Source organism: Medicago truncatula, chromosome 4 (genome assembly GCF_003473485.1).
Source record: "Medicago truncatula cultivar Jemalong A17 chromosome 4, MtrunA17r5.0-ANR, whole genome shotgun sequence".
NCBI lineage: Eukaryota > Viridiplantae > Streptophyta > Magnoliopsida > Fabales > Fabaceae > Medicago > Medicago truncatula.
Window position 1 is genome coordinate 36,198,275 of NC_053045.1, and position 21,840 is coordinate 36,220,114.

The window sequence follows — 21,840 nt, forward strand, 5'->3', positions numbered from 1 at the left end:
ATTTAAGTCCTTGTGGTACATGAGTTGAATCCTTACCAACTAAACAAGTTTATGTTGGAAAAAATTCTAATTAAATAATTTCATAAGATGTCTTGGTTTGGGAGAACGTTTTGTCTTGGTTTGAGGACACTAATTAGCATCATACTCATGGTTTAGCCATAAGTGTTTCCTGGAAACCTCCCTTGGGTTGGTATCTCTAATTGTGGATGGTAGAGTGTTTAAACCAAGTATGACAGGGTTTGACAATATTATAAGGGATCACAAGGTTTCATTTTTGTGTGGCTTATGTGGTAGTATTGACCATTGTTGTATTATCCATGAGATTCTTGTTTTGTATCATAATATGAATGAATTTGTGTTGGTCTACTGGTCATTGTCATGTTTGCTAGTCAAATGTCCTCCATGTGTTTTATTTGGTCCGGGACCCATTGAGTGTTTTTCATAGATTTGACAACTTGATTAGTTTGATTAAGAAATCATTGAGTCAGGATTGATCCACTTTGTTGCTACATAACCTCTAGGAAGGCAATGTCATTGCTGATCGTTTGGCTAGATTGAGTGTTATGAGTTGTGAGTTTGGTGATTTTAGATGCATCCCTTCCGGGTTTGTCTTTTGTGTTGCTTGTTAATGTTCTGGCGTTTTTTCTTACATGAAAAGTTTAGATGAGTTGAGTTTCAGAGGCTCACCAGGGTTAGGGCAGGTCTAAAGACTCAATGAACGCTAACAAATGTACTTACAAATTATCTATCAAAGAGGTTCTCACATTGACAACGGGAGTTAAACCTGTGACCTTGCGGATGAGTCAACTTTTTATGAACTGAACCAATCTTCATTGACTAGACGTTTATTTTGTCAGATGTTCGTTCTCTGTTCCTTTTTTCTTCTATTTCCTTTTTCTTTGTTCCCACATGTTACAAAAACAATCAATTTTCTAATAAGTAATTTTACATTCATTTATATTGATGCTAGTATTAAGATATTTTTTATCAATCGCTTTCAAATATATTTTATATCTGCTTTACTGTATTCTAAATATATCTTTATACTCAACATATGTATCAGATACTTCTCGTTGTGTTTCTATATAAATGTCTTTTTAAAATTGTTTTTTACAAGTATGGAATAGCTTTCATTAACAAGCCAATTTCAAACATCTCTCATTTAAATACACTAAAAGCATCAAAACTCAATGTCACTCGACTATTTCCCATTTCAAACTTAATTAGGCTTACCTTCTAATATTGTTGCCATTTTTCTCTCTCGCTAGCGGCTGGATTTGAACCTACAACTTACGTTAAGTCAACTTTCATTAACGTATATTATTGCAATTATCGTCCCCACTGTTCTAACCGATTTTGTTCAATTATGCTTTCTCCTTCATGATCATGTTTTTGCAATCTTTCTGTCAAATTTCTACAAAATTTATGTATTTATGTCGGGGTGACATCATTTTTTTGAGTTGATGATATCCAACTTTGATAGTCTACGTGAAATTGCTTTGAAATAAAAAAAAATGCTAAAAATCAACTTATACAAGCAAGAGATTATGAAATATCTAATTAGTATTTCAAATTTTAATTTCAAAGAAAAGTCATGTCAAATATGAGAAATGAGTGACACACTGACACATCAATAAATAATTTTATATTGACGTAAATTGGGGAAAATATTGTAAGATAAGAGGACAACTAAATCACGAAGGGGTAAACATATAAGGACATATCAATCTAAAAAAAAGTAGGGACCAAAATCACATTTTCACAATATTTTAGAGTCGAAAACGCAATTAAACTTATACTTTAATGGTAGCCTAGTGGTTAGAATTCACCTTATAAGGTGAATAAGTGGGGTGTCCGGGGTTCGAACCCGACCCCCACATATAATTGCAAAAAAAGAAGAAACAAAATTATTAATCATCTATACTTTTTTCTAGGGGATTAATCATCTATATTTTTGCAAAAAAAGAAGAAACAAAATTATTAATCATCTATACTTTTTTCTAGGGGATTAATCATCTATATTTTTGAGCCGCAAAATTGTTTATCCAAAATTTTATAATCAATTCTAACATTCTACTCTGAACATAGATAAGATAATATGACTAATTCATTTAATGTTAAAGTTATTTTAATTTTTTAAAACTTCTTTCAGTAATACATATATTTGGTCTCAACTATATATTCTTCAACAATTCACCTCAACTATTCAAAAGAAAGTGAAGATTAGAAGAAAAATAAGAGAAATTAAAAGTAATGGAATTGAAGGGGAAAAATGAACCAAACGTGTTGAATTGTGTGTGTATTTGGGTGTATCTTTAAATCAAACAAATTTCAATCCCTAAATAAAATTCAAATAAATGGTGTCCAATTTATTAAAATATAGTAACGAAAAGAGAGATTGACACAACTATTATTAATTATATGTTTCACCCTCAAACTGAGAATCACATCTTTCTCCACTAATCAATTATTGGTGCACACAAGTATATATCTCCTAGACAACACTATCTATACTTGCCTAGTATCTTAAGAAAACATTTCACCTAAGTGTTCCTTAACTAGCCTTCACCTATATTATAATAACTTGTTAACTACTCTTAACATAATTACTCTCAAATAAAGTGAATATATATAAGAATGCTCATGTGTTTTCTCTTAACTCTTATACCAAGGATTGTAGATATGCTCATTGAATGAAAAATGAATAAAAAGAATGTGGAAATAAACTATCACAAATGAGTTAAGAAAAAGTTTCCACCGAAAAATGAAGATAAGAAAACTTGTTACAAAAAAGAATAAAATCTACACGTGAAGCCATAAAAGAATATTATAAAATGTATGTATGTACAGATTACTTATTTTATAGGTAAAGATGTCCTTTGCAGAACCTTTGATTATTGAAAAATGCATCCACTTGTTTGACATTGGTACGCAGAGCAGAGGGACCCGTGACTAATTATGATTTATGAACTTAATAATTTGTAGCATGCTTCGGAAACAAGCTAATGGTTGTTGCTTGTGAAGTTTTGAAGGAGATTAAATTTGAATTCTCAGCAATGGATTATTTTTCTTTTTCGAGTAGTGGATACTTTGTAATTCAGTAATTATTATCCGTTTCATTAATTTCAATTAAATTTGGCCAATTTTATTGAGCAAAATAAAATATACAATACAAGGAAAAAAAATCTTTTAGCTATAGAATGTTAGATGAGTTGGATTTATAGGGCTTAATAGAGTCATAAAATATCTCAAGGTTTAAAGAGCGCTTACCAATGTATTTACAAATCATTTATCAAAGGTATTATCTTTTTCTTTGGTGGTGGTGCAATGTTGATCCACCTTAAATATTTGAAGTTATAAATTAACATAATCGATTGATTTAACTAACACAAGTACAATTAAATGACCAAAATATGACAACAAATAGTTTTAGATCAAAGTGAAACTAATAAATAAGATAAGAGTTTTTTTTAAAAAAATAAAAAATAATATATAAGAGGTTAAATATGTAATTTAGTCCAAAATTTATATATTAACATATATACACACATACTTTTTTTAATAAAAAAAATGTATGCACCTTATACATGTAATAGTACCCATTACTGCAAAATTCATGCAACACAGGGTCTCCAGTAAAAATGATTATCCAAGTTTTTCTTAGATATTTAATCATCATCAAATGTTAAGAGGTCTACATGGAAGAGATAAAGTATGACAATATATTTATAAGTGGTGGATAGAGTTTAATTAGATTCAATTTAAATTATAAGATGAGTCCAAATTTTTTCCAAATTTCATTGCGCCACGTGCTATCCAAACACTTGGATTATGTTTTAGATGTCTAATTTTGAGCTAAGAGAGAGTGTTAAGAGTCTCATATCGAAAAAGATAAGATCTAAAAAATGATGGGTAATATCATATTATAAGTCGGTTTTATAAATGTTGAGTTAGAACCAATCTAAATTCTAACATTTAGCCGATGAATGCTAATATAAAATGGTTTTTAAAAAAAAAATGGCCTAGAGCACCGACACCTCCATTTTCAAGTAAAGGAAAAGAGAGTTTCCATAAAATAAGTTGTGTGTTCACATGGGAAAGGTTAATCTTTTCCCTCTATGAGAAAGTTGGATTCAATGATTAGATTAAGTGAAGAACATATTCTTAACACGCTCTCTCAACACTAGATTTTTCTTCACACTATCTTCCAACAACTTGAAAATTCTGAAAATTAATTTTCAGAAATTAAAAAAAAATCGAAAAAATATAAAAAAAAATTCTGTAATTCATTTATTGAATGTTAGAATTTTTTAATTTCAATAAAAATAAAATTTTGGAAACTAAGATAAGTTTTTATTTTTGTAAAAAGAATATATTTTTTAATTTCATAATAAAATAAGGTATTCTGAAAAATAAAATAGAAATCCTAAAAAAAATATTTTGAAATTAAAGTTTTTTATTTTTCTAAGAAAATAAAATTCTTGAAAATAAGGTTTTTGAAAATATTTTGAAATAAAAATTCTGAACAATTTTTTTTTTCATTTTTTCAAAAAAAAAAAATTCTAATATACCAACTTAGTTGGTTACTTAACTTTATTGTTAGTCTAATATACCAACTCAAATAAACAAAATTTATGCTACTACTTTTCTCCCAAAGAATTTAATTATTGAAAAAACTTCTTAATCATAGTAGTAAATATATATAGTAATATATACATTATCAAAAGTGAACCACATCTTAATGATACTTATAGAATCTCTACCTTCACGTGTACCTAAACTTGAATCACTCATTCAAAATAAGGTTAGCCAGAGAACCCTAGCTACATTACGTGACAGAGATATAAAATATTAACAAATAAGCTTTGAGTTTCCACTTCATTTCTCACAGACAGTACTGTTTCCTACATGAAACTTCACAAAAGGTTCTGTTATTAGTCCTACCAACAGATATATGATTTAGTTCATAATTTATATTATTTCTTAAGATAGAACAACAACAACTTGTTTGTTAAAAAGACAATAGGACAATTTAGCCAAATACATATTATGTAGGGTATTAGCTCCTGTGCCTCCACGTTTACAATAATCACAAAACTTGTCCTATATGGAACATATACATGGGATCTGTCATAAAATAGCCAAAATATTTAACATAATTAATACTGTACACTCACGGCAGAAAAACATACTCAATGACATAAACATATTTTCATTATTAGATTCAGAATAAATAAGAGAGATTAGAAACCATTCAATTTCAAATCAATGAGAAGTGTCCAAATAGTTAACGAAAACTTTCAAATAACCTGGACATAGACTGATAATAGGATATCTTTTCATCTAAAAGCATTTTCATTTTTCATAAAGGAAACATACCAAGAAGCAAAAAAAAAAATACTTGTTTTAATTCAATGCAAAAGTAGATATGGCAAAGTCTTGTGATTTGCAAATCAAAATTAATGGTCAACAGATATTCCTTTTGAAAGAGGTATGCATTAGTCTTCTTCATTGATTCTTTGTAGTATAATATATAGTTATTATGTACATGATCTTATGTGTGAGTTGATTCTAGCTTGTTCATTTATTTTGCAGAAGATTATATCAAAATATTGTGGAAAGGTGAAGAAAATCTTGAATCATCAAAAGAGAAGATCTCATGTGAAGGAGATGGGAATTAGGATCAATGATTTCCCTGGAGGCTCAGATGGATTTGAGCAAGTTTCAAGGTTTTGTTACAGCAATGGCAAAATATCAATTACTATAGACAATGTATCTCTTCTCCATTGCTGTGCAATTTATCTTGGAATGACTGAGGAAGTCTTCAACAATAATCTTTTGCAACAAACAGAAACTTTTCTTAAGGGAATCCATTACTGGAAATGGAATGACATACTTGTAAGTCTAATGAGTTGTCAAATGTTTTATGAATATGCAGATTGCTATGGTCTATTGGAGAAGATCATTAGTGCACTGTTAACAAAGATTGTCCAAAATTCAGATGCAAACCTCAACATTTCCTTCACCTCTTTATCATCATCGTCACCATCATCGTCATCAACACCGTCTTCACCGGAAAGTAATTCTGCCAAGAGATTCTCTTCTTCAACACAAACTACACCAGAAAAAATCAAGTCAACTCTGCCAAGCAAAGCATGGTGGTTTGAGGATTTGGCGACTTTGCCTCCAAAGATAATTGAGAAACTATTTCAGTGTATTCAGTCATACAAAGCTGATAGCAACAACTTAATCTTTACAAGATTTCTGTTGCAATATCTGAAAACAGCTACTCAAACAAGAGCTGTTGATTGCAGAAGCAGCGGTGAATATGCCGCTCTTGCGGAAACAGCTGCTTATGGAGTCATATTTGTTGGTAAGAAAAACTTCACTTGCAGAGGACTTTTTTGGGTATTAAGGATTGTTTCTAGGTTTGGTTTGAGTAAAGGTTGCAGAACTGAACTGGAAAAATTGATTGGTGGGATGCTTGAACAAGCTACACTGGATGATCTTTTGGTCTCTGGACATGATATGGGGATTTATTATGATGTTAACTTGGTGATAAGATTGGTTAGACAATTTGTTGATACCAATGGCTCTGATGGAATGTCTTTGCAGAAAATGAAAAGGGTTGGTAGATTAATTGACAAGTATTTGAGAGAGATATCACCTGATCAGAACCTAAAGATCTCTAAATTTCTTGGAGTTGCAGAATGTTTGCCTGATTCTGCAAGGGATTGCTTTGATGGGGTCTACAAAGCCATTGATATCTATCTTGAGGTGAATTTCACATGCCCTTTTTCCATTCATTTTCATATGCATCATATTCTAAAGAATCATAAGAAATCGAAAAGAGCAGATGCATAAATAACTTCTTTTCCCATTCCTAGTGAACTCTTGCCTTTCTGAAATCTGCATTTTCTTATAATGACGTATATTCTTTTTCAAGTTTTCCACAGCCACACTCATATTTGTGTCATATATTTTGGTCTGAGGCCATCACTGTGAATAAAAATTTGCAGTTCATAAGTGTCATTGATATTAAATATTGAACTTGACAACATTTAACAATTACTGTAGCATAAGAGTAAAATTTTGTTGTCTTTCACAGCACCATTTAACTACTATGATAACATAATGCAAAATTTTCTAATTTCATGACCTAATAATGTTTTGCAGTCTCATACAAATGTCCCGTTTGAGGAAAGATCAAGATTGTGCAAATGTCTTAACTATGGTAAACTCAGCTTTGGAGCCAGTAAAGATCTGGCCAAGAACCCCAGAATACCTCCAGGGGTTGCAATGCAGGCGCTTATTTCTCAACAAACTAAAATTCCAACAAGCAACTTTGTAACAGAGAGTCCAAGAAAAAGCCGTTCCCAAATAGTTTTGTATAATGAAGCCAGCATAGACGGCTTGTCCCAAGAGAAAAAACACATGAAACTAAACTTGGAGGTGTTGAAATATAAGGCAGTAGAACTGGAGAAATTCGAAGAAATGAACGGTCAGATTTCAAATATGTTTAGCCGCAATGTTTTGCTCAATCATGTTCGGGCAAGAGTTTTGCCAAGATATTGTTGAATATGTTCCTCTTGTGTACCTGACTAACTGTCTATTATTATTGTTATACATTGGTATTCCTTGTATTGTAAAAAGCTGTAATTTCATTGAGTTTATATATTTTGCCTAGAATTTCAACCTGATAGAAGGAATGGTATAGAAAATATTCCATCATTGTAAGTCTCGAACTTCTTGCTTACATGATAAATATTATTGGATAAAATACAAAAATAAGGTGTCTGAGGATAATAAAGTTTTGAACCATTGTATTATTGTGTCTTTTCTTTATAATATTTATTTGCAATTTACAAGTGAAATGCCAGCGGACATGAGTTATACATAGTACTTCAGGTCAAATACTAGGAACAGGACATATAAGAGAGCAGCAGCACATGTTACTTTTTTGTGTGAATAAAAAGCAGATGTTACTTAAAGCACACATCGACAGTACTTTGGACAATGTATTTAGAGCTGGGATGAGTCATAATCGTGTTTTTTTGTTTGCACCCTAAATTTGATCATTAGGCTTTAATTGGAATGACAGAAGGGGGAAAAAAATAATGAATACTATGGAAAGGACAAAGGAGGCAAAGGAGAGATTATTACTTCTCTTGTTTGGTATCATAAAATAAAATAAACAAGATAAAAAAAAATAAAAATAAAAACTTTTCCTTTGTTGGTTCACAAAATAAAAGAGTAGTAAGCTCAGTGAAACTTTAACCCCCTAAACTCTATATCTTTTGCTAATTGCTAATGTTCTACCAAACATGGGACCAACTTTGTCCTTCCAATGCTTTCCTTTCATTCCTAGAAAGACCTTACTAAACAAAGCCTCAATAAAACAATAGGCACGTAACAGACTAGAAACAACACAATGATGACTGCCTAAAAAAGAATTATAGGTTTTATTTTAGGAGTACACAAAATAATAATTGAGAAAGGCATTTCCTAATCAACGAACGTATAATTTCTGTACAAACTAGTTGTGATATTAAGCACCAGAATTTCAACTCAGGGATGGGTCACAAAAATAGTGGAGACACTGAAAAGTTACAGATATCAAGTACATAATCAAAATCACGGATAGAAAAGGATGTGGGGGCAAATAGAATATAGCAATCAAGCATAACTGCTAGATGCTTTCCCTAAATCAGGTTGGCAAAATTAGGTTATCTATTTTATAGACGCCACATCTAAGATGGACTCTTGTGATGTAGGAGTACGAATCCTCTCACCAGTTCCAATAGGTTTCTTTGTGTGGCTGGATCTTGCCCAATAATTACACTTTGAATGCTCTTTTCCTTAGCCTGAGATAATGCTCGGCAGAATATCCTCAGCCAGTGCTATTATCCCACTGTACAGGATCAAAAATATGGTCAATCTTTCTGGAAAGCAGTTATGTATCACACTGACATTCCTCCGCAAACATGCTTCATGAATCGAGAAAAACTCCATCCTACAAGTTCAACAAAAAGACAATCAAGTTCAATAATAAGTCAAGAATTGATAACCTGAAGGTCCATTTGGTTTAAGAAAATCTTTGTTTTTATTTTTACTTTTAATTACAAAAATGTCAATATGCTTTAGTTCTGTTTTGAGTTTTCAAAATATTTGTGCAGGAAACAACAGAAAATGCTGTCTAAACACCAAGATCTCCACATGAGTATAATGTTCTTACATCTTTCACTACAATCCTGTCTGAAAAACTCAATCTTGGCAATAACCATTCCAACAAATAGAATGAGGAGTTCTGACAGTTGCTTGTAACAGAATGATCATCTGAAAAAGAAAATATGCTGGAATCATGCCTGATAGCTAAAATCAAATTTCAATTGGTAATTAGTAGCAATGAAGTTCAAACCTGAAGAACGTATGAGTATTCTGTGTGTAACAAAAGACTGCGAAAATTGAAAGGATCAATATCAAATTAGAACCTTAATACAGTAAAAAAAACTGCAGTGTGAATATTAGAAAAGTACAAAACAAAACAGCATTCGAAACGGGCTTTTGCCCACCTTTTTTCTATCTGAATAAAAATAAAGGAGCCATAGCAAATTCATAAGTTAGATTTTAGAACACAGCCACTTTTTTCAGAGGCATATTCAACCAAAATTATAGATTCTTTCTGTAAACGACTGCTTTATATCTCCAAATATTACACATTACGTACTTGAGAAGTACCATACGTGAAAAAAAAATCCCTTAATGATTTTCATATTGCAGAAGTCTTATTGAACATTCAAGACCTATTAGAGTTTATCTAAAGCCGTATCTATTATACAAATAAAGATGGCTTATAACAATGTGCGAGGTTTCATGATGAAATTTTGCCAAAACATGTTCCTAAAGACCTTCGATTTACAACACATGTTTTTCTGCAAATTAATAACAGGTATTAACTTAATTTTATAAATATTAGAGAAAATTTTCAGATCGTTACTTTCACATTCTCCACTTCTCTAACCTCTTCTCTAATCTCTACTTCCACTACTGCCTAATGTCCATCCACTTTCTATAAATATTCAGATATAATACCATTTTTGGACCTCACCCAAACAAATTAAGATTTTATGAGAGTTGGTCTTTGAATTACACATGTTTTTGAATGTTACCAGAGTAATAGTGACAAAATCTTTACCTGCCAGACAGAAGGCATGTACTCGCGATACTGCAAATGTTGACTGTTTCTTGTTACATTTCTTGAACTTCTTTCTTCCCAATTATTTTTCATGAAACTTCTGTAATAGGGTATCACCATACGCAAAGTCAGGAAGTATATTAATAGTGAGAATATAACAGAAAATAATATCTTAATCTGTCGAAGAGTTTCCAAATGACGAAACAAAAATAATTAATCATTGCAAATGCAAGAGACCTGAACAATCACTACTAAACCATGAATGTCAATCGGGATTCACTAAATTCTCCTCACTCTCAAGATAGAAAATAAGGCACAGACACACAATGGTGTTATTGTATTAGAGATAGAAAGGCATAGAGGAAAGTTGACACTGAAAAGGTAAGAAGCTAACGTCACTCTGAGTCTAAGTTCATGGCCCCATGCCTGCTTTATTCTAAAGGAAAGAATATATAGTAGTGTGATTGTAAATTAGTTCCTCCTTGGGTCATCCTCCTAACATACAGCAATTTATCAACTAAAATGAATCCCCTGTTACCTACCCCTGAAATAAGAAATCTTCCTCAAATTGCAATTCTACTAAATAGTTTTCCCTCCTCTTGGCATGCTGGAAGAAGGTTTTATCAAAATCAAACATGCACCAAATAAAAATATTGATCTTTTTCTTCGTACAAGATCACGGGTAGGATTCAAAAGCTTCGGAGGTTTCTCCATTATCTGGAAGGTAACATGTTTAAATTTTCATAACCACTATAGAACTCACCCTTTGACCTCAATTGAAGCTGTGGAACTTTTATTCCAAAAAATCACCGACTTCGTAGTTATAACCAGCATTGGATGCACCTGAAGAAGTTTTTTAATATCCTGAACTACCGCTTCAGACACACTTTGAAGAAAAAGCGTTTTCCTGCAACACGTAACACCTGAAAGTTAAAATCAACATATATAAGGACCAGCGTTACAGACGGATGCCATTATTAAGAGAACCTCTAGTCTAAGTTTTCATTCTTCCATAAAAAAGTGGAAGAAAAAAAAAAATCAATCAATTGAGAATTCTGAATAGAAATTGGTCCTCCTGTTAGAATTACATTAAGAGTGAAAAAGAGAGATGCCATTTTGTAGAAAATATCAATATGAGTATCACTTACCTGCTGTTTTCTTTTAGAGACAACAACATAGATGCACGATCCATCCAATGAAAAGCTCCAATACTGAAAAATACAGTTTGATCGGTCAAAGTTAACTTGTTAGTTATTATATCAGAACATTTTTTAAGCAGCAGTGTTCAACGAAACGGCTGGATAAAGTCATATTGTAGGCTAGAAAGAACACAAAAATTATCATATATTCTACGTTTTTGAGGCGGGGTTCTTTCAAATCATTGTGGTTCTGGCATGAATCTGAGTTTTTATTTCTGCTAATAATGATTTGTAAGATCTTCATGTCATTTGATTCATGTAGCTAATCACACCTAGTGAGAAAAGACTTTCATTTTGTTGTTGATGCTATTCATATATCAACAGAAAATCTTATCAATAATAATAAAGAGGGCAAGGATAAAGTCGGGTTACACACAGATAAAAACTAGCATACAATAAATAAAACTTAAAAGAATACCAAGTACAATAAAAAGGACTAGAAGCAAGAGGATCAAGAAAAACAGTCCAAAAATCTTGTTAACTAATAAATCACCACTTAGTCTAAACTCTCATCCCCTATGTATTCGTCAAAGATTGATTTTATCTTTGCGTTACAATATTGTTCCTTGAGTATCATATCTCAAGTTGTCAATGAAACAATAAGAAACAGTATCTTCAAGAATAAGAAACAATAGTATCCTCAAGTGTTTCCAGTGTATTTGTCCCTCAGATTATAAAAGATGGGGATGACAGATATCTCTCATCTTGATGGCTGGCTTTATTTCAATGATCCAAAAAAAAGTAAAATCTAAAAGAGTGGGAAAGTTGATCACTGAGCCACTGTACAACTGTGAACAGTAGAGAAACCAAAAACCCCTATTCTAGTAAAATATTTCACTAAAAAGTGAAATGAATGTTAATCAACAAATTCCCATTTATGCCAACTGTTTATGTTAAGCATTTATGTAAATAGTTTCTGGAAGCAACAGAATAACCGTATCACTCACCCGAAGTATACAAAATTTCCTCAGCCTTTTAAAACCAATTGTAATTAACATTGCATTATATGGGTGAAATTCATGGAGCAGAAAGAGACTTTATTGTTCATTGTAAGGTGACCAGATTAAATAACAATAATAACAATATACTGACAGCCCTTAAACCTTTTTTTTTTTATATTTTGGTGAAAAAAAACACCTAAACTTTTGCAAATTAGAAACACAACCAAAAAACAAAACCAGATTCATTACACAAAATCGTATCAAATAATTATTTTTTTTATATTGGGTCTAACTCATCCTTACAAAACAGATTTTATATCAAATTATTGTTTTGGTTGTTCTCAACTAATCTAAAATTGTTAACTTTACCCAATCGATCCTCCAACATACGAGGCTGTAAATAAAATGCCTTATTCAAGAAACTGCAAGAAGAAACCAACCTGTCAATCATGAGCAAGTGAACACTAACCCCGTGAACTTCTTTCTCCTTATCCAAGCGCCAATTTAATGTCTGTTCCATAACAAAAGGAATAAGATACATAGACAGGAATTTAAAATTGTTAGATCAACTAGTGTGCATTATGTTCCTTCTAAAGCACACATTAATTTTATCAAAAAATTGTACTTAGACTTCCCTTGTTTGGATAAGCAACTTAATTAAGTGCTTGCGTACAAGCTATTTCTATAGCAAAAGATAAAATCAAATCAAATTATTTCCATATAAGCTATAAACTGCTTTCAGAAGCTACCTTCGAGAGCTTGTGGAAATAAGATGAAAACAACTTATAAATAAGTCATAAGTTGTTTCCACAAGCTCTTCCAAACAGTCTCGCAAGTGCTCATGTCAATAGATAAGTTCAAAGTAGTCAACCGAAACAAGCCCAAAGAAATTTGATTTTCAAAATTTAGTATTAGAGAATCTAATTTAACACCAAGTTAGTGCATGTTTGGGTTGCGGGTTAATTTGATGGAATCAATGTGTAGCGTGATTTTGCCAAAAGCTACACTTTGGAGCTTCCATAAAATCACAACCCACTATGATTTTGTCAAACTCACGGTAATTCCAAACATGAAGTTAAAAGATTGAAGGCAGAGGGAATCTACCCTTCTTATCTTACCTTGAGAGTCTGAAGAAACTGAAAACTGTCGGAACAACGAACATACAAAAATCGAGACATACACAAATCATATAGCTTTTTATCATAATCTCCACCACCTTCCCCTGTTCCGTCACAGAAAAAATAAAATAATAAATAAACATAAAAAAAAAATATATAAAAATAAAAAATAAAAAACACAGTAACAAACACAAACCCAAATCAACTACAAAAAAAGAAAGCAAAAATCATTACCATAAGGTTCCATAATCCGATGAACAAGCATTTGAGAAAACCGCTGGATATCAAATCTGGAATCAAGATCAATAAATAGAACCAAATGTTCAAATCCACCGTAGTTTATCCCCTTCCAGTCTTTGGGAAGAATGCAAGTGATTGCAGTTTGAATGAGGATTTGAGTTTTGGCGGATGGCGAAGGACCGACGAGTTCGAGGACGTTGCCGACGCGGAGAGGAACTCTGTGAAGCGGCTTAGGGAGGATGAAAGGTCGGACTCTCCATACTCTTTTCAGCATTTCGCTGCCGCTTTCGTCTCCGGCAATCCAGTTTTGGAGGTGTGGTCTCTCGTGATGATTCATTTCTCGGTCTCCGATTCCGATCTACACCACACTCTTTCTTCCCGCGCAATTTCGATTAACCTTGGCGAAGAATTTCAAATTTGAAATCAGGGTTAACTTTTTTTTTTTGAGGGAAATCAGGGTTAACTTCTCACACACCTCTTTCATACACGTCTATTAATAACTTTGCGAGAAATGCTGTTTACACATTAGAATGTGCTAGGGATGGCAATTGGACCCAGATCCTGTACACCCGCAAAAAATACCCGCTATGGGTAGGGTAAAACCCCGCTTTCATGGGTCCGGGCTTGGGTATGGATAATTACCCGCAAATTTATATGGGTATGGGCACGAGTATGGGCACTGTACTACCCAGCCCCGCAACCCGCATATATGTATTTATATAATATTAAAATAATTTATTTATTTTTGGTGTACAATTAATTAATAAATTTAACTATTTAAGTCTAACATTAAACCTAAAACAAATTAATAAAAACTTTAGTAACAATTTATTATGATTTTAACATGCAACTACAACCTTTTAACGTATAACTGATGTAAGGTATCTATTTTTTTTCTTTTCAGAAATAATTTGGATGTTGTTTTATTTGGTTAAATATTACAATTCATATTATTTCGTAAGTTGATTTAAAAAAATTTGGATCATAGTTTTATTTCAGGTGTGGTGATTTTTATTATCTTTCCATGGCTAAAGTGCGGGTAATGGGTGCGGGTATGGGCACTAAGTGCCCATAGGGTATTGGGAAGGGCACTAAAGTTGTTGTCCACGAGGGTACGGGCACGGGTACGGACATTTTTTACAAATGCGGGTATGGGGATGGATACTATAGTACCCTATCCATTGGGTACCCATTGCCATCCCAATGTGCCACACGAGTACTTTACAAAAATGCCCTTCGACAGTTAATTGTCGAAGTTTTAGTAAACCGGCGGCAGTTAAATGCCGAGGAAAACCTCGGTAGTTAACTGCCGAGAAAAACTTCTGCAGTAAACTACCGAGGAATACTACTGAAAACTTCGGCAGTTAACTGCCGAGGAAACCTCAAACCTGTTTTTTTTTTTTTAACAAAAACCATAAATTGTCATTAATAATATTTATTGATTTTAAATGTTTCAATCATTATTTTGGTACGTTTCAAACAATTGCAGTATTATATTTATGTGTATATATCTTAATAAGAATAGCATTTAAATCAACGTAAAAATTAAGCATTTGAATATTGTTTTGCACATTACTTAAATAAAAATAATAATAATAAATCGCTAAAATAATTAATATTGTTTTTTGAGGACTTAAATGCTCTTTTTATTTATAATGTTTTTTGTTGTTGCATTTTTTTTTATTGAATCACCATTTTAGGTCCATTAATTACCGATGACAAACATTTTTATTTTTTGTTGTTGCGTTTTTCATGTTAATTAAAGTAATAATATCTGAAATATTAGTATAAAGCAATAATAGGTTAGTCAAACCTATGAATAATGATAGACATCAATGAAATTAATTACTAATAATTACAAATATAATTATTCTATCATTTGAAACGTTTTTGTTGCATTTTTTTTATTGAATCATCATTTTAGGTCCATTAACTACCGATTGCAGATATTATTCATCTCTCATATTTCTTCATTTATGGCAACAAAATCATATGAATGAAATCATAAAAATAATTATGTTTATTTCATTAAATAATTATTAATTATGTTTATGATTTCATTAACTACCGATTGCATTCGTATGATTATTTTTATGATTTCATTCATATGATTATTCATCTCTCTTAAAAGGAATTAAACAATATTCAAATGATTAATTTTTAGATTGATTTAAATGTTATTCTTATTAAGATATATACACATAAATATAATATTGTAATTGTTTGAAACGTACCAAAATAATGATTGAAACATTCAAAATCAATAAATATTATTAATGACAATTTATGGTTTTTGTTATAAAAAAATAAAAATAAAATAAATAAATAAAAACAGGTTTCAGGTTTCTTCGGCGGTTAACTAACGAAGTTTTCAGTAGTATTCCTCGGGAGTTAACTGCAGAAGTTTTCCTCGGCAGTTAACTGCCGCCGGTTTACTAAAACTTCGGCAGTTAACTGCCGAAGGGCATTTTCGTAAAATACTCGTGTGGTACAGCCTTATGTAATGTGTAAACAACAATTCTCTAACTTTGCCTCATATCGGTCTCCTTGTGAAACTAATGACACTCTTTTAGAATATAAAATAGTAAGTTAATGGTCTTGAAAATTTGAATCTTACATATTTATCATATTGGAAAATGAAATGTTTGACTTTTTAATGAATAATTTTTTAATTACTAGTAAGACTCGTTGAAAAAAGATATAAATGATATTTTGACATCAAATTTTAACAACAATTTAGATAATTAATGCAATTTAAATATGTGATTAATTATGTTTTTTTTTTTGTGGTGTCCAAGGTTCGAACTGTGGACTTTGCATATATTATATATTGTTTTTACCAACCGATCTAAGTTTTACTAACACTAATGAGAGACCAAATCTTATTAACCAAAATTTCATTTCAACATGAGAATCAAGTAAGTGTAGCAGAGATTATGATGCTGCATTGGATGAATGGTAAGATTAGATATGATAGGATTAGGAATGACACCATTAGAGAGAGTGGGGGTAGCACCTATAGTAGAAAAGTTGGTGGAAAATAGGCTTAGATGGTTTGGGCATGTAGAGAGAAGACTTGTAGATGTCGTCGTAAGAAGAGTTGATCAAATGGCGGAGAATCAAGTTAAAATGGTAGAGGAAGACCTAGGAAAACTATTAGAGAAATCTTTATAAATGATTTAGAGGTCAATGAGTTGGATCCAAATTTGGTTTATGATAGAATATTATGGTGTAATTTGATCTATGCAGCCGACCCCACTTAGTGGGATAAGACTTGGTTGTTGTTGTTGTCGGTGGTGGTGGTGGGCGGGGTTTGAGAGAGACTAAATTATAATTAATGAATATATGTACATTTGAAGTTTAATTTTTATACTTTATCATTTTACAATTATTTTATACATATATTCAATTTATGAATATGAAAACGCATAAATTATCATTTTTAATAACAGGCGTATAACACATCATCAGATAAAATAATTATATATTGTATACTAATTAAATTAATTACATAAAAATTAAGGTAACTGAGGTTCTAGATTATGGTTAATTGTGTTTAAGATAAAGGGTCAGCCTTGTTGAGATTTCAAGTGAATTCTAAGTAGAAGTCTTTTTAATATTATAATAATATTTTATTGTGATTTTATTTAAATTTTGTCTTTCTTATTTTTTGAGATAACGTTTTAGCTAAATATTTCAATTAGTCTTTATTTTTGTACTTATTTTTTGGGCAATTAACTTTTTAGTACAAAGCATATTTTTGTACTTTTGAGGCCTTTTATTTTTTAATTCTTTTAATAGATGATAAAACAATTAGAACCTGAAATCAATGTTTTAGCATCTTGTGTCTTACTCTTAATCATCTCTATCAATATATTTAATGAATTATGATTTTTATTTTGTTAGAGAAGTTATAACATCTTATGGTTACATTCATCAATCATCCACTAAATATAATTGATCACATATTTAAACTAAACCAGATTAACCATATAAACTATGTTAAAATTTGGAAGTTTAATTTTATGTCAAAATATTATTTCTATATAACTAAATAGAAAGAAGAAGAAGAGGTGGCTTGTGAGTAGTGTCTAACAAGTGTTGAGCGCATGGCAGCTTGTGGTTGGCCTTGCTTGCGGGACAACAAACACACGAGAACTTGAGGTAAGCATTGCCTTAACGCCACAACTACCACAATCTTAGTTAATATCCACAATTATTGTGGTCCATTCCCTTCATTATTCCACTGCTTGCTTCTTATTATCTCAAACTTATATTTATATCATTGGAATCAATATTATTACTCTCTCTTCAGTCACAATATTGGAGCCTTCACCCATACCCTACCCTCAGAAAATATTAACCATAATACAAATATTAAAAAAGCATCAACTGAATCTGTTCCTGCTTCTGTCTTTCACAGGTAATAACTAAACTAAACCTCTGATATAATACTAGTTTATGTGTCATAAAACATGTTTAATATTGTTTTTTATTTTTAAACTATTTGTTATAGCTTTGGTTAAAATTATTGATGATTTACCGCGCACATGTTTCTTTTTTGTTTAATTTTTGAAGAAAATAAAAGGAAAAACTTATTAATAAAAATAAGTTTCTGCATGATTTTAATTATATGGAACATAGAGTCTTGATATGCTGTATTCTATTTGAGTTTTATTGTTTTCTGTTGGAATTTTAGTATTGACTTGTGAATGAAATAGAGGAAATAAAACAAATTATTTCTAAGTTCACCACTTTTGGTGCATGGATTAGGATGGATGGTTAGTTAACTCAATTATTGTTTGTACATTAATCAATCAATTCAAAGAATTATGAACAATCAGAGTGATAATTGTGTTTAAGATATTCTTATCAATGGCCTTTTGTTTCTACAATGGTCTGTTTATCCTATCCGGATTCCTTGCAGTCGGGGTTAGTTGGAATCGTTGAATGAAGAACGGAAATGGATTTCTTGCAGTTGAATAATGACTTAAAAGAAGATCTTATCCATCCGATTTCAATCAATGATTTATAATGTTTTCATTTATCAACTAAGCTTCAAATATTGACCGTCGGATTTCATTCATACGACCTCTAATGCACCGACTGCATGACTACATGAATCCAAGTCCATTCGTTCTGACTTACGACTGAGTGAATGCGTGATTTTCCTAACTGCACGGAATCCAAATATTTAATACTTCCTTGATATTCATTCCCTACTTTTCAAATCCCCAATTTGTTTTATCCAACACACAAGATTGTATTTCTTCTAGTTGAGTTTAATGCATATACAATGTCGTGTAAATTAGTTTTATGCTAGCATATAACGAGAGTCCTCCTTTTTACCATGTCATACAACTAGTTTCAAAATTTAGTTACAAAAGTGGGGTAATGTTGCAAAATACTTGATTCTCATTAGACATAAGCGTAAAACTAGATTGAACTGCATGTCCGATTTTCTCTATCCGATTTTTTTGGTTGCTAACAATGGTTTATACTTCCTTTGCATTTTTTATGAAACTGAGTGCAGGACACACAATGAACATTATGTCCACCCACCAGTGTGGTTGGCCCCTAAGAATCCAGGATCATCCTGACAAAGGAAGTATTAATAAGGCTCAATTTTCAGGATATCATTCTCCCTCCAAAGGATTAGACTTCCTTAATGTTGCTCAACATAAATGTTGCAATACTGCCAGAAAATGTAGGCCTATTTTTGCCAGTACAGCGAGTGACAATATGGATCCCTATGATTCAGATGATAGTGACAAGAACAAATCTCAGAATAATGATGAAATCAAAGGAGTATGTTGATTTCTCACTTGCCTTGTGTGCATGACTGCATGTTAATCATTGCATTGTGAAACATCTCAACATGTATTTCATTTGAGTATATTGGTTTTTTTTACGAAGGAGTCTCGCAAGAAATGCTAGAAAAATATGCAGTAGAAAGACAATTATAAGTGGTGGATCAAATCCTCATCTTACGTTCCAAATCAGATTTGTAGGAAGTTATAAGATACAACATAAAAAAGGTTTATGCAACATCCAAACATATTTTATCATCTCACTACAATGTCGATATATATTATTTCTTCACCGGAAATGTTAATAGATCTTAAGATGGTGAACTAGGATAAAATATGATTTGACGTTTCTCTAAAATCACTATCAATGTATAGTGAATTTTTGTTTTTCCTTTACATATATTCTCTTAATTTGTTATTCTTCCTGCAATGATGAACCAGTTGGATGTGAAATCCTAGTTTTGATAGATTGAAACATTTTAGAGATACTTATTTTCTATTCATTTCTAAATTCCTCTATCTTCTTTTTTTAGTTTTCTTTATGATATATTCTTATATATTTGAGCAAAATCTATCTGGCTTTCTTAATCATATGTTTTGGTAAATATATATCAATATTGAAGCTCTTTTGAAATGGAAATACAGGTTCTCAGTGTTGAGAATAATGCATTGAGTATCAACTTCCCATTGATGTGCTCTCAATCTGGCTTTTCTTCTTTCTTTTTTTTAGAAAAATGATCAGGTGAATAGTGACAGGCTCAGAGAAAGTCTCGAGAAAATAGTCGGTACAGATGATTCGAGATTTAGTGGATTTGACCTTGCTACTCTTATCAGGAACAAATATGGGAAATCTTATGATGTCCAGTTGATTAAGAAGGTTAGTTTCTTACAAGTGGAATTACATGAGAGATAAGTGAGAAATTGATATGCCTGCATTTCTTATATTTACCTTCTCTTCAATTTCTCTCTTTTTTATTGCTCTTTTCTCTATTTATTTGCACATCTAAACGATGTGTTAAGTTTTTCTTTTTCCTTATTTTGCTGTTACATGATTTATGCTAGGAATTCATGGGAAGAAATTTCCTTGCTATGAATGTCATGTGGAAGTACATGGAGCAGGTAATACAACTCTTGTGCTTACAGCTTTTATTTTCTTTGGATATGACATGTTAACTAAGTATATTGATTTCAATGAAATGTAAATTTCAGACATCAAGATAAAAAGAAAGGGAAATATACTACACAACAACTCTTTGCAAGATTTTTTGTCATAAGTTGCTATAATACTGACTCTTAGTTAGAATAATGGTCCCCACCACTTTGACTTATCTAATAACCATTCTTGACCAATTCTAATGGAATTCTATCACAAATGGTTGTGTAACATTGTCACCAATCAAAAGGAAAACAGCTTATGGATTTTTAATCTGGTCAATTTAAAAAGAGTGTGAGAACAGAAGAAAAAACAAAAGGCAAAACCATACACTTAGTTGTACTATTAAGTACATAATCATTAGATGCTTATGTTACCACTATGGAAATGCTTGTTTAATTCAGTATGTTGTGCAATATTTTTTGCTATTATAGAGATCATTCCCCTTGACCGAAGAAGAATATATTTTGAGGCTCGATGATGTTGCAAACTCGTTAAAATGTTGGGGAGCTGTCTCGCATATTCGGAACAGCCTAGCAAAGTCGAAAGAACGACCTCGGATAGGGAAGGTAAAATTATAATGCTCTTCTGTCATATCATATGTAAATAGATTAGGACACCTTCATACAATATTGCCACAATCACCAACATCAGCAAAAGTTTACAATAGATTTATGTCTTGGTTTAATTTGTAATGTACAAAAAAGAACTTGTGATGCACAATTTATTTCCCTTCTAACTTCTTGTAATTGTGTACAGGCCGTGAGCATTTTTATAGATATGGACGAGTCTGGTGCACGTGCAAACGAGTGGATCTACAAGTAGATTGCACTGATGAACTGAAATTCATCTCAAAGGTGGTGTCTATAGTCAGCAGCACCACCCTTTTTTTGGGAACTTCTTGGGGATTTATTATACGTTTATACTTGGATCGTAACAAAATCTACAGAATCCTTCTAACATTTCTATTGAAATCACTTCAAGGCAACTGTATTTTTTGTTCTTCCTGACCTATTTCTTCTGTTTGTTTACAGTAGTGGTGTAAATTTGGATTAATATAAGAAAAGCATCCACATTAAATTTGGATTCATTGTGTTATCCTATTACTTGGGAAAATTACTTGAATCGTGCAAAAAGTTTCAGTCCTTTGCAAGTATAAACATTGCCAGCCTACTGTGTAACTG

General features: G+C 31.6%; 3 protein-coding genes across 6 annotated transcripts; 2 read left to right on the plus strand and 1 right to left on the minus strand.

Annotated features, from left to right (window-relative positions):
• The first annotated feature begins 5,229 nt into the window (after positions 1-5,229).
• Positions 5,230-7,829, plus strand: LOC25492820 (BTB/POZ domain-containing protein At1g50280). Of its 2 annotated transcripts, none has more exons than XM_013601062.3 (3): positions 5,230-5,491; positions 5,596-6,777; positions 7,177-7,829. In XM_013601062.3, exons 1-3 carry the CDS (start codon positions 5,429-5,431, stop codon positions 7,576-7,578), a joined length of 1,647 nt encoding a protein of 548 aa, XP_013456516.1. In that variant the 5' UTR covers positions 5,230-5,428; the 3' UTR covers positions 7,579-7,829. The 2 variants fall into 2 exon arrangements, with proteins under 2 accessions (XP_013456516.1, XP_013456517.1); XM_013601063.3 differs by having other exon boundaries at positions 5,231-5,491; positions 5,576-6,777.
• A 660-nt stretch (positions 7,830-8,489) lies between these two features.
• On the minus strand, positions 8,490-14,171 carry LOC25492821 (DNA repair protein XRCC2 homolog). 3 transcript variants are annotated; one of them, XM_013601065.3, is made up of 9 exons: positions 13,688-14,171; positions 13,454-13,557; positions 12,776-12,846; positions 11,344-11,406; positions 10,959-11,102; positions 10,196-10,295; positions 9,419-9,455; positions 9,236-9,336; positions 8,490-9,013 (listed from the first exon to the last, which is right to left on the minus strand). In XM_013601065.3, exons 1-9 carry the CDS (start codon positions 14,028-14,030, stop codon positions 8,990-8,992), a joined length of 987 nt encoding a protein of 328 aa, XP_013456519.1. In that variant the 5' UTR covers positions 14,031-14,171; the 3' UTR covers positions 8,490-8,989. The 3 variants fall into 3 exon arrangements, 2 of the variants coding, with proteins under 2 accessions (XP_013456519.1, XP_024638256.1); XR_003011542.2 differs by lacking the exons at positions 8,490-9,013; positions 9,236-9,336; positions 9,419-9,455 and having other exon boundaries at positions 10,959-11,118; XM_024782488.2 differs by lacking the exons at positions 8,490-9,013; positions 9,236-9,336; positions 9,419-9,455; positions 10,196-10,295; positions 10,959-11,102 and having other exon boundaries at positions 11,340-11,406.
• A 3,621-nt stretch (positions 14,172-17,792) lies between these two features.
• Positions 17,793-21,781, plus strand: LOC25492822 (uncharacterized). Its single transcript, XM_013601066.3, has 6 exons — positions 17,793-18,116; positions 19,227-19,501; positions 20,234-20,380; positions 20,566-20,622; positions 21,091-21,225; positions 21,416-21,781. Exons 2-6 carry the CDS (start codon positions 19,235-19,237, stop codon positions 21,479-21,481), a joined length of 672 nt encoding a protein of 223 aa, XP_013456520.1. The 5' UTR covers positions 17,793-18,116; positions 19,227-19,234; the 3' UTR covers positions 21,482-21,781.
• Positions 21,782-21,840: the final 59 nt, after the last annotated feature.

Bases quoted from the DNA above. Each gene is read 5' to 3' on its own strand.
- LOC25492822 (XM_013601066.3), top strand. From the start codon at position 19,235: ATGAACATTATGTCCACCCACCAGTGTGGTTGGCCCCTAAGAATCCAG. The intron at 19,502-20,233 runs GTATGTTGATTT...TCTTTTTTTTAG, and splicing joins ATAATGATGAAATCAAAGGA to AAAAATGATCAGGTGAATAG. The intron at 20,381-20,565 runs GTTAGTTTCTTA...GATTTATGCTAG, and splicing joins ATGTCCAGTTGATTAAGAAG to GAATTCATGGGAAGAAATTT.
- LOC25492820 (XM_013601062.3), top strand. From the start codon at position 5,429: ATGGCAAAGTCTTGTGATTTGCAAATCAAAATTAATGGTCAACAGATA. The intron at 5,492-5,595 runs GTATGCATTAGT...TTTATTTTGCAG, and splicing joins AGATATTCCTTTTGAAAGAG to AAGATTATATCAAAATATTG. The intron at 6,778-7,176 runs GTGAATTTCACA...AATGTTTTGCAG, and splicing joins CCATTGATATCTATCTTGAG to TCTCATACAAATGTCCCGTT.
- LOC25492821 (XM_013601065.3), bottom strand. From the start codon at position 14,030: ATGAATCATCACGAGAGACCACACCTCCAAAACTGGATTGCCGGAGAC. The intron at 13,558-13,687 runs GTAATGATTTTT...GTGACGGAACAG, and splicing joins TCGGATTATGGAACCTTATG to GGGAAGGTGGTGGAGATTAT. The intron at 9,337-9,418 runs GTTTGAACTTCA...TTTCTTTTTCAG, and splicing joins AATACTCATACGTTCTTCAG to ATGATCATTCTGTTACAAGC.